Source organism: Urocitellus parryii, chromosome 9, assembly GCF_045843805.1.
Source record: "Urocitellus parryii isolate mUroPar1 chromosome 9, mUroPar1.hap1, whole genome shotgun sequence".
NCBI lineage: Eukaryota > Metazoa > Chordata > Mammalia > Rodentia > Sciuridae > Urocitellus > Urocitellus parryii.
Window position 1 is genome coordinate 61,241,925 of NC_135539.1, and position 12,787 is coordinate 61,254,711.

Sequence of the window (12,787 nt, forward strand, 5' to 3'; positions counted from 1 at the left end):
TTTAAGTTCTTTGTCCTTGTGAATAGTGCTACAACAAACATGGGAACCTTTTCTTTGATACACTAAATAAAAAACCTATAATCTTTAACTGTTGTAAGAGAACTACAAAGTAACTGCAGGGATTTTTAAAAAAAATCTTACTACCATTTGAATATTTATTATATCTACAGCAGTATCTTCCTGGATAGCAGAGAGCCAGGTTCCCTTTACAGGTAGTTGTGCTGGGTAGATACTATGCATGAACAGCAACTTGTTTCTTTCTGTCTTTGTGTCACAAGAATTCCTAGTCATCTTCTGCAGTTTGAATGAAATAGGAATCAAGGCTTCAGCTTCCTGGGGAGTGGAATGATATCTACATGCTTTGAAACCCCACAATCTATATCTGCCTATATATTTATGTGTATTAAATACTTAGAGATAATCTTTAAAAATACAAAGACTTAATTAAACTTTCTTCATATTTATCCCTAACTTGCAATATTTATCTTTATTGTTTTTCACTGTTAAGTAACATTTAATTTTGCATTCAATTTAATTTCTCTGTAAGCCCCAATGGTGGTCCTTGCTTAGACTCTAGGTACTAACTTCTTAAAAATCACCAATCTTTACTTGAGAAATCTTTGCTTGAGAAAAACTTTACTTGAGAAATCTTTATTCTGCATATAGATAAAATGCTTATTTCTAATTGTATCTATATACTGAAATATAGCTACCTCTAATTAGAGTTGATGTTTTCAAAGTATTTTCAGATGTATTCATACATTCTTACTGACTTTTGGTAACCTTTGGAAGTACCACGCTAGTCAAATTTTGGAGCAGGAAATTTCACAGAGGGCTACTGTATTTTTGAAATTAGATATTTTATAAAAAACTATTAAAAATCAAATATTTCTCATATTACCTCTCATTCTTCTCCATATAGAAGTAGAATTTTTAATATAAAAAATGATTTATCATTAGCTAAAGGACCCTTGCTAAATTTTATAATCGCATTTAGTGATTTGCTTTCTATTTTTGTCCCTGAAACTTATTGCTTCCTTCCCAATTCATCTTACAAGATAATATCTATGCAATACATGCCTGTGTTTTTGGATAAAAGCGGACAATAGCCAAGGATCCCAGTGTAATAATTATCAATGGAAATTAATGTCATTTTGTATTGGTATGTGTAGCAACAGCTGAACATCATCACTTAGCACATTCATATGGTGCCTTTTTTGGTTTATCCTTTTTCTAATCCGATGACAACCAATGGTTATAGTCAAAAGTTTGAAAAAAAATTAGATTAAAAATCATAATATTTGAATTCCAATTCTACTCCATAATTTTCTAACTATATGACCTTGGGTAGATTAATAACTTTTCCTAAACTCACTTTTTACCTTTGTAAAATAGCAACAGCAGCAGCAGTTCTTATCTCCTAAGGTTGTTCTGAAAGTTGAATCTATGTAACACATTTGGCACAGAGTCTATTGTATAAGTTATTATAGTAACTAATTAACTATAATTCTACACTGCTAATATTTATAACTTCCCATTCTCTTTTCCCCCTTCTCTTCCTTTTTTTAGAATGTCTTTGTGGAAAATAACTGATTTCTCTGCATATGTACCAGGAAAAAAAAGTTATTTCCTATACAATTAGGTGATACAATGATTTGTGAAATGCTAAACTCTATACAAATCAGGGCTACACGTTTTATCATATAGTAAACCTGGGATTTTTCCAAATATTAATTTTTTATAAGTAGTTGCTTTTCATTAGTTAATTTAAAATACTCTTTAGGAGCAATTAACACAGTCTCTAGCAAGAAGAGGGAAACTGAAATGACTATGAAAACAAATTAGCAAAACCTTAATAATTTTACAGACAATAAGGCTGAATGATGCTATCTATAGAATATATCGAAAAAAAAACAACCCTGAATTTCCTCCATTGAGAATTGAAATTCTGCTTTCTCAATATCCAGTATGAAAAACATAAATCCACTTTTCAAATCAGAATGTATCTTTTTTTCCCCACCCTCAAAGGTGTCCTTTAATATAGTCCCCTTTCTGTAATGGGAAAATCATAGTAAGACTGTATGCATTTGAAATCTACCTTTTCAAAGTGTGGGAACACTGTGGAGAGCCACCCTAAGTGCCACCATTGTGTTGTTCAGTTTCCAGTTGTGATTTTGAAGCAAACAGCTGCGGTTGGTTTGAAGCAATTGCTGGTGACCATTTTGACTGGGTATGGAGCTCCCAAAGTCATCTTTCTGCTGATTTTAAGCAACAGGCGCCCCCTCAGGATCATACTCATAACACAACTGAAGGTAAGAAGCAACTAAGTTTCCACTAACTACTCTTATTTACTCTTCAGTTGGCCCCAGATGGGAAAGAGAAAGAGATGTGTTCAATGCCATCAGAAGAAGCATCAGTAGGATGGTTGAATATTGTCCATGGTGGTATTCTGTCTGCATAAAATTATTGCTCTGTGGGTGGTAGAGATGCAGCATAGATATATTTTTGGCTGGATGAACCAAAATTATCAATTATTTTTATATCATTTAGCATTTTTATAAAAGCAAATTTGACTAATGATCACTGTTGACTTTTGTATTGTTGTGTAAGTTATAATTTTAGTTGTGCACTAAATTCACTCAGTATTGAATTAAGAGACATTTGTCTCATTTTAAATTCCAGTAGGCTAACTAACGATTTTGTTTTGTATCCCAACAGGCCATTTTATGTTTATTCTGAAGAACAGAAACAGCTTGTCCCAAGTTGCTAAACTCCAGAGCCCAACTTTCAGCCAGACAGGGTCTGGGTGCACACTTTCTTTCTGGTAAATATTAAAAACAATTCTCAATTACCCTTTTGACCCAGTGGTTGCAGAAATCCTTCTGAACATATTAACTGTTCTTGTTTTATCCCTGGTTTTTGCTTAAAAAATTGGTATTACACTAAGTTCACACAATCTTCATTTAACTTAAGAGCATGTCATAAGTTGTTTGTTTGCTTGTTTGTTTTTCCTCTTATGATAGGTACTCTTTCCCGCCAGTAGTGGATTAAAATTTAATTAAGTCTTTTCCTCTGTTCTCTCCAAATTCCTTGAAAAGGGCTCCCATTGATATCAATGGAAATCAATGTCATTTTGTATTGGTATGTGTAGCAACAGCTGAACATCATCACTTAGCACATTCATATGATGCCTTTTTGGTTTATCCTTTTTGTAATCTGATGTGAGATTAGGGTTGTGAGAGCCATGGAGTATCACCTCCGCAGATGAGTTCTGGCAAACAGGTGGCAAGAATTACTGCAGGAAACAATGGTGTCCGTTATGACAACCAATTATTAATTGGCTCTTGACCAAGTGGAAGAGTCCAGAGGTTAAATATTTAGGGTATCTCATAAGTTATGCCTGCTTCTTGGGTTTGCTCTTTTTCAGGTTTTATAACTATGGCCAGTCAGTGGGAGCAGCTGAGCTGCGGTTACATACAGAAAACCCTGGTGACTCAACAGTACTCTGGAGAGTGTTGTACAACCAGGGCAACCAGTGGTCTGAGGTGAACATCCAGCTAGGGCGCCTGACCCAGCCCTTCTACTTGACACTGGATAAAGTCAGTCTTGGCATTTATGATGGGGTCTCGGCTATTGATGACATCAGATTTGAAAACTGTACCCTTCCTCTGCCTGCTGAGAGCTGCGAGGAGCCAGATCACTTCCATTGTCCACACACAAATGCTTGCATAGAAAGGCTTCGGTTATGTGATCTGGTGGATGACTGTGGTGACTATACTGATGAAGTTGACTGTGGTAAGGGTTTTGGCATTTCTCCTTTTTAATGTTTTTGTTTTTGGTCCCTCTGACTTATTTTGAGGGGGTGACCTTGACTAGCTCACTATTATTTTTTAGTCAAATCAATCCAGTGCCACTATGCAGTGAATATCAGATATTATATTATTATTAATTAATCAGGTCTTTCAGCCTTTATTTAGAAGACTTATTAACTAGATCCTAGGAATACAATGAAAGGACCCAATTATGCAGAATCTCTGCCTTTATGGGCTCTACAATCTAACTGAAGAGATGGATATTCTAATATTTCATAAATAAAAATAATATATCAACTCTACCAGGAGGTATGAAGAGGGGTGCTGGGACTTTATATGGTAATGGAATTTGATTTAGGAGAATAATCTAAAAATAATAAGTCAAAGTATATATCAAAGGCCTGATGTGTGACTGCAAGTCTGATGAAAGACAGATGATGTAGCTCCAGTGAAGAAAGGGTCAAGAGAGTAAAACATAGAGATAGATGTATGGGGGAGGCTAGATTGGCAGATCTTTGCAGTCCAGGCTCAAGAAATCTGCTTTGTTTGAAAGTTTTTAAGAAGGGGGATAATAAAACCCTCAAATTTGCATGCTTTAAAAAAAAGTCCCTCTATGATATAATGGTTAGAGCACAGTGGATTCTGATTATCTAGCAAGGAACTCTTGCAGTATCCCATAGGACAGTAGATGGCAGTGAATTGTGTTGGTGGTGAAGGAGATGAGTGATGAGGCTTAGGGCAACTATTTAGGAGGGACATTTGATTATTTAGTATACTTGTTCTTTTGGCTCTCGGTATTAGGAAATAAGGTGTCAAAATCAGTCTTGGGTCTCTGGTATAAGTTATTAAGTTTTTGTTATCTGATGATTATGTGGGCCTTGCAGCTTAATGCACATAGCTTCAGTAATGCACTTCTGAAAGTTAATCAGAAGCTAATAGTATTTTGTTTTCATTTCAAAAATATTTTAGAAAGTTTGCAACTTTTCTTGGACTCAGATTCCTTTTCCTGAAGCAGCAACAATTTTTAAATTTCAAGCTAGGTATTTATTAAATTTGGAAGCAGATTATAAACCAAGATAGAATCATAGAATGCTTGGTACCTTACAGAAAATATTACATTAAGAAATTTCCATGTAAATTGTTGCAGAGAGCTTTGCAGGTGTGCAAACTTTGATACACATTATCAAAGGTATACTGAAGTCAGGCATGTTAAAGTCAGAATTACCATGCATCTCATGAAATTTATACAACGGATATTTGAGCGGATGGCATTAACATTGATGATTTTGACAACGACCATCATAAGAAGTCTAACTTGCCCCAGAGCTATTTATTTTTTCAAAGTTGGAAAGCCTTTTCATTTTTTCCCTGTTCTCTAAATTCTAAATCTTGAGCTGCTTATAAAAACAAGTAAATTATCCTTCAAATTTCTCAGTGTAGGATTATGGGAGTGCAAACACAACAGCAAATTGCTTCTTGTGTTTGTGTATTATCGAAAGGAAAAAACAGTGTCAGGAGAATGGTGGCTTCTCACAGCTCTGCATGGTGGCATGTGATTTTATTACATGGTGTCCACTGCATGTCCTGAAACCCATGCTGTATCTCCTGAAATATGTTTAGAGATGTGATTTTTCACTGAAGGGCAGAACTACACATATTGCCATGGAAATGAAGATTGAGTGTGTAGTCAGTGTGAAGACAGACAATGTAAAAGTCTGTTGGCATTAGTGCCAGTTTTATGTCAAAAACTCAGCAACTTGACATTCTCCATCTGCTCCACAGCAAAAGACAGACACCTGAAGAGTACATTGCATGTCCCCAGTTCACGTCACAGCTGGGCTTGATTAGTCACAAGTGAGGAAATATCAAATGAAAGCTCATCTCCCTTTTGATATTTACCAACTCCCTTTCCTTCATTAGGTCTAAGCGCCTGCTCTGCAGTTTTCAGAGACAGATGATTTGTCCTCGCCTGACTGCTTTTATTCACATAGGCTTTTATTTATTGTTTCAGGGTGTTTGCTCATCTTTGGCACTAAGTACTATTATGAAGATGAATTGTTAAAGGACAGTGTATGTTTATTTTTTTTTAAATATTAACTTATGTAAATGAAGCTAAAATGTGGAACTACCTGTGAATTTTAAATCCATTCCCCTCAGCCCAAATACTGTCAAATGCACATTTTATCCCATTTATTCAAAAGCAAATACTTGGTGTCAACAAAATCCTTATGCCTTGAAAAATGAACATGTTCCTGTATTACCCTAGAAATTTGAGGTCGAACATTTAATTGGGCTAGTCGATTCCTTTAAAGTCAAAATTGTTCCAGTGACTGAAGGAAGTTAGAAGTGAAAAGTTAGAAGAAACTTAGAAGGCTCAAAGTAGCTACAGACCAGTGAGAAGAAGGGTAACCACTGATGAGATACAGCAGAGAGTTAACAAAGCACAGGTGGGAACATCAGATGTGAACAGAGACAGGGTCAGAGTCCAAAATACACAGGAAGATAGTGCATCTGAAGGAGAGAGATGCGTTTTAATTTGGGGAGGAGATTAAAGTTTAGATTAAAGGAAGGTATGTTAAAGGATTTTGAATAGAGAAAAAATAAGTGGTAATACTGCCATTGAAGAATTATTATTCTGGCACTGGTATTTTGGAACACATGGAGCTTGGGCAGGATATAACTTAAAATTTTTTTTTAGGCTGAAGTTTGGAAAATATCTACATAAGAATTATCTTAAGGGGGTTTTGGGGATATACCTCAGTTGGTAAAGTGCTTGATTCACATGCCCAAGGCCCTGGGTTCAATTCCCACCATCATATTAAAAAAAAAAAAAAGAATTGAGTATTTGCTAAAAATTTGAATTTGTGAGTTTCACTCCATAAACTAGTATTTATTTGGGGATTTTATCATGAAGCGATTTTACCGATCAATTCCTGGTGATTCTTAAATTGTGAGACTCATTGAAGTAGGATTGTTCTTAGCTTTATTAGGATCTCTAAGGGAACTTATAAAAAAATCCTGATCATGGCTTTACTACTTGAAGCAATTAAATAAATATCTCTGGGCTTTGGTATTTGTTTGTTTTTAATGCTCCTGGCTGATTAGAATGTTTAGTTGAGTTTGAAATGCACCGAGCTAGAAATTTTTTACTGAACCAGCCATGGTGTCATGGTCATTTGCTTGGAGTGATGCTAACAGACCTGGAATAGGGAGGAGAACAAATAAACATGAAGAAAATAATGGCCAAGGCAATTTTATCTTCAGTGCATAGAATATTGTTATTTGCTGCATCATCTGGCATGCATTACCTTTTTAAAAACTAATGATGCATTTTGAAGTTAAAATTGCTTGCCTTTGCATGACAAAAGTATCTGTGCTCTTCTTCATATTTAGTTGTGTCCTTAATTAACTCTTGCCATTATTTAATGCCAATTTCAGCCCCTGAACTACAGTGTAACTTTGAGAATGGAATTTGTAACTGGGAACAAGACACAGAAGATGACTTTGATTGGACCAGGAACCAGGGTCCAACTTCAACCCTAAATACCGGGCCCATGAAGGATAATACTTTGGGCACAGTTAAAGGACACTATCTCTACATCGAATCCTCCGAGCCACAGGATTTCCAAAACAAGGCTGTTTTACTGAGCCCCACCTTTAATGCCACTGACATGGAGGGCTGTACCTTCCGCTTATACTACCACATGTTTGGCAAGCACATCTACAGGCTGGCTATCTACCAGCGGATCTGGAGTAACTCAAGAGGACAGCTGCTATGGCAGATATTTGGGGATCAAGGCGACAGATGGATAAGGAAACTCCTCCACATCTCCAGCAGGTGGCCTTTTCAGGTATCGGTAATAGGTTTCATAAGGTGTATATGAATGTGTATTTGAATCAGAATGTCTAAGCCATGTGGATGATCACTGCAGTCCTGCGTTAAAAGCGAGCGGAGGAATTTGATCAAAGTTACTCTGACACATATTTATCATTTAATTAAGGGAGTGCCAAAGCTCTTTGAGTTGCCTTGCTCCTTGACTACCTGAGAAAATGTGTGATTAGGACCTCTAAAGATAAAGACACGGCACTGGAAATAGCCGCAGTTGCCTGCAATTCTAAGTACTTGATCTACCAATGAAAATGAAAACCTGTGGGAAAGAAAGGAGTTTGGCACAATCTCTGAGACCCTGCAAAAAGCACAAACTTTCAAAGCTATTATTTTGAATACCTCATTTGATATTTTTACTATTTATAGGTAAGCAACTGAAATCCAAGCAGAGTGCATGCGTTTTCCAAAAATCACAACTTCTTCCGGGAAGAGCTGAAATTTAAGTCCAGCTCTCTCTACTCCTGGTGGAATATTTTTTTACTCCGAATCTTACATGTCTGCTTCTAAAAGCCAGTTCAGATGCATATGTGATTTTTCACAGTTTTGTAAAGGATGTGTGTGTGTGTGTGTGTGTGTGTGTGTGTGTGTGTGTGTGTGAGAGAGAGAGAGAGAGAGAGAGAGAGAGAGAGAGAGAGAGAGAGAGAGAGAGAGAGATACATGTGTGATATATTTGGTTCTTTTAGCAATTTCCCACAGTTAGAAATTTCCCAAAGTTGGGAAGTCAGAGATCCTTTTTGCCATTTTTGGAGAAAGAAGCCCAGAGAGGTTGTTTATCTTTGGCCACATAGTTTGTGGAACAGCAGAACTGGAACTACGACTGGAACTCAGTTTCTAAATAATTGTAATTCCTTGCCTTCCCAATATATCATATGACTTTGACATTCAGGTGTTGAATATATGCATTTTCTCCCTTTAGCAAATAAATCTACATATACTATACAGGGAAAAAACTTCTTTCCTATCCCTGGATAAATATATATTTTTGTTTGTTTGCATGTACTAAAATTCTTTCAGTTATCCAGATTAAACACTGACTCTATCAAAAGGTATTGGCCTAATTAACATTTAACAGTTTTTTGGTTTTTGTTTTTTTATTCCAGGGATCGAACTCAGGGGCACTCAACCACTGAGCCACATACCCAGCCTTGTTTTGTATTTTATTTAGAGACAGGGTCTCACTGAGTTGCTTAGCACCTCGCTTTTGCTAAGGCTAACTTTGAATTGGTGATCCTCCTGCCTCAGGATTGTTGGGATTATAGGTGCACCACCGTGCCCAACTAATTAACATTTTTTGTAACCAAAAACTTAGCTGCAGACTTCCTTTTGAGAGCTTCTAACTTTTAAAAGTATACTTTTACCGGGTTAAGTCACTGAAGAGCACAATAGTAATGGTGATTTGTCTAGGGATATATAAGCTGAAAACAGGGGAATGAACCTACCATATGTAGGGTGCTATCTTTCTATTTAGCTGCAGGGCATGTAAGATGCATGCCATCCTGTGAAATGAAATGGGAGAGGTTTTATTTCTTCTAGCTTTTATTTAATAATGGTTCATCCACTTCAAATTAATTCTTACTGTCTAATCAGGTCACTTGTAATTGGGACCACCCTAGTATTTAGTGGATCAACTCTTCTTATGATATTTACTCAAGAATTGGTTTCCAGGAGAAAATCAAATTACAGCAAAGTTTCACAGCCAGATAAACAAGCAACTAACCAAGGAATCCTGTGGTCATGAATATAAACATAAAAATTGTGTATGAAACCCACCAGGGGTTGCATGTAGAGTGCACCGTTTTACTCTCTCTCTGAGAGTTCTTTTAGACTTCTATTTTAAATAAAATTCAGGACTGAAATGCTGAAATTAGAGATTCTACATGCTGTGTGAATGAATCACTCGAGGCAGTAAAAAGGGTCCAATTTATGAAAATAGATATATTTCCTCCGTTAACAAATGGATATTCTCAGTTTTCGTCCTACTAAGAACAGTGGTAATAACCAACACTTTCAATGCTGAGTAATATTCCAGTGTGTGTGTGTGTGTGTGTGTGTGTGTGTGTGTGGGTAACACAGATTCTTATTCATTCATCTATAAAAGAGCTTCTAGGTTGGTTCTACAGTTTAGCTATTGTGAATTGTGCTGCCATAAACATTGATGTAGCTGTATCACTGTAGTATGCTGTTTTTGAGTCCTTTAGGTGTAGACCAAGGAGGGGGATCAAATGGTGGTTCTTTTCCAAGATTTCCAAGGAATCTCCAAACTGATTTCCAGATTGGTTTGCACCAATTTGGAGTCCCACCAGCAATGTATGAATGTTCCTTTTTTCCCCACAACCTCGCCAACACTTATTGTTGTTTGTCTTCATAATAGCTGCCATTCTGACTGGAGTGAGATGAAATCTTAGAGTAGTTTTGATTTGCATTTCTCTAATTAGAGAGATGTTGAACATTTTTTAATATAATTTGTTGATTGATTGTATATCATCCTCTGAGAAGTTTCTATTCAGTTCCTTGGCCTATTTATTGATTGGGTTATTTGGTTTTTTAGTGTTAAGTTTTTTTGAGTTCTTTATATGTCCTAGAGATTAGTGCTCTATCTGATGCACATGTGTAAAAATTTGCTCCAATTCTGTAGGCTGTCTCTTCACCTCATTATTTTTTTTTGCTAAGAAGAATCTTTTGAGTTTGAATCCATCCTATTTATTGATTCTTGATTTTGTTTCTTGTGCTATAGAAGTCTTCTAATAGGAAGTTGGAACCTAATCCAACAGATGAAGATTTGGGCCTACTTTTTCTTCTGTTAGGCACAGGGTCTCTAGTCTAATTCCTAAGTCCTTAAGGCTCCCTCATTTTTAATGAGATAAATATATTTGTTAATATCAGTTGAAATGATTAGCCAAAGCTCAGCACATCTTGACATTAAAAAAAAACTTCATTACAAACTCCTAACTAATTTTTATTTTGAGGTTTATTGAAGTATAGTTGATAAGTAATGAACTACACTTATTAAAAGTTTTGAAACCATCAAAACAGCTATATATTTTCAATATTTTGATTGTATTAATTCTAGGAAAATGCAAATCAAAGTTAATGAAAATATGCTTCATCTTTAAAATTCTTCTAATACCCCTTTATAGTCCATCTCTCTGGCTCTTCAATAACTACTGACCTGCTTTCTGCCATTGTATATTAATATATACATCCTAAACTTTTATTTAAAGAAAATTGCACCATACTACAGTACTCTTTATTGGTGTGATTTATTTCATTCAACACAGTTGTTCTGAGATTGATTGGTGCTAGAGTGTGTATCAGGGATTTATTTGGATAAAGCACAGTTTATCCACTCACATATTGATATCTAGACTGTTTCTAGTTTGGATTATTTTGAATAAATCTGCTAGAAATAATTGTGTAAATATCTTTACATGAACACCTACTGTTTTTCCTTTGTCTGCATAACCAGGAGTAGAATGGCTGGGTCATATGGTAGAATAAGTTTAACTTTTTAAGGGACTCCTGAACTACTTGTCAAAGTTACCCACTTTTCATTCCCATCAGCAGTGTGTCAGGTTTGTAGTTCTTCCAGAGTCAAGACAATACATATTATTATCAGTTTTCTTAATTTTAGCAATTCTGAAGTAGGTAATTGCATCTCAGTGTGGATTGCATTTCCATAGCACAAATTCTACTGAACACATTTTCATGTACTTATTTGCTTAACAAACATCTACTTTGAAATGTCTGTTCAGCTTTTCGCACAATTTTTAAATGTTTTTTATAGAGTATTGAATTTTTAAAAGTATATTCTTTTTTGTAATAAAGATGCTGTATTATTTCCTCCTCCTCCTCCTCCTCCTCCTCCTCCTCCTCCTCCTCCTCCTCCTCCTCCTCCTCCTCCTCCTCCTCCTCCTCCTCCTTCTGACTTTACCAACTTTCATCAGGTCATCATCTTAAGTACATACCAGGTGGTCTATACTACCCAAGTAGTACAAAGTATTTATGTTTAAAGATTTTAAATACTAGAAGGTGTAAATCATGTATGAGAGCAATTACATAAATTTTGTTTATTTTTTAATTTAGATTTGTTACATATGACAGCATAATGCATTACAATTTATATTACACATATAGAGCACAATTTTTCATATCTCTGATTCTACACAGAGTCACACCATACTTATCTTCATGCATGTACTTAGGGTAATGATATCCATCTTATTCCACCATATTTCCTACTCCCATGCCCCCTCCCTTCCTCTCACTCCCCTTTACCCTATGTAGAGTTCATCTAATCCTCTCACGCCCACCCCCCCTCCATTATGAATCAGCATCCTTAAGTCAGAAAAAACATTCGGCATTTGTTTTTTGGGGATTGGATAACTTCACTTGGCATTATATTCTCCAACTCCATCCATTTTTCCTGAAAATGCCATGATTTTATTATCTTTTAATGCTGAATAATATTCCATTGTGTACATACACTACATTTTATTTATCCATTCATCCATTAAAGGGCATCTAGGTTGGTTCCACAGTTTAGCTATTGTGAATTGTGCTGCTATAAACACTGAAGTGGTTGTGACCCTATAGTATGTTGTTTTAAATTCCTTTAGGTATAGACTGAGGCGTGGGATAGATGGGTCAAATGGTGGTTCCATTCCCAGTTTTCCAAAGAATCTCCATACTGCTTTTCATATTGGCTGCACCAATTTGCAGTCCCACCAGCAATGTATGGGTGTGCCTTTTCCTTGCCAACACTTATTGTTGTTTGTATGCATAATAGCTGCCATTCTGACTGGAGTGAGATGAAATCTTAGAGTAGTTTTGATTTGCATTTTTCTAATTGCTAGAGATGTTGAACATTTTTTCATATATTTGTTGATTGTATATTATCTTTTGAGAAGTGTCTGTTCAGTTCTTTGGCCCATGTATTGATTATATTATTTGATTTTTTTGTTAAGATTTTTGAATTTTTTATTTATCCTAGAGATTAGTGCTCTACTAAAAGCACTATACAGACTTAATGCAATTCCTATCAAAATTCCAGTGACATTACTCATATAAATAGAAAAAGCAGTCATGA

General features: G+C 35.7%; 1 protein-coding gene across 1 annotated transcript in view; it reads left to right on the forward strand.

Annotated features, from left to right (window-relative positions):
* Positions 1-12,787, forward strand: part of Malrd1 (MAM and LDL receptor class A domain containing 1) — a 656,113-nt gene that overhangs the window by 137,521 nt on the left and 505,805 nt on the right. The window contains exons 15-18 of the mRNA XM_077802928.1: positions 2,160-2,312; positions 2,719-2,824; positions 3,428-3,795; positions 7,251-7,663. Of these exons, the coding sequence (XP_077659054.1) occupies positions 2,160-2,312; positions 2,719-2,824; positions 3,428-3,795; positions 7,251-7,663 (1,040 nt within the window). The remainder of the gene's footprint in view (positions 1-2,159; positions 2,313-2,718; positions 2,825-3,427; positions 3,796-7,250; positions 7,664-12,787) is intronic.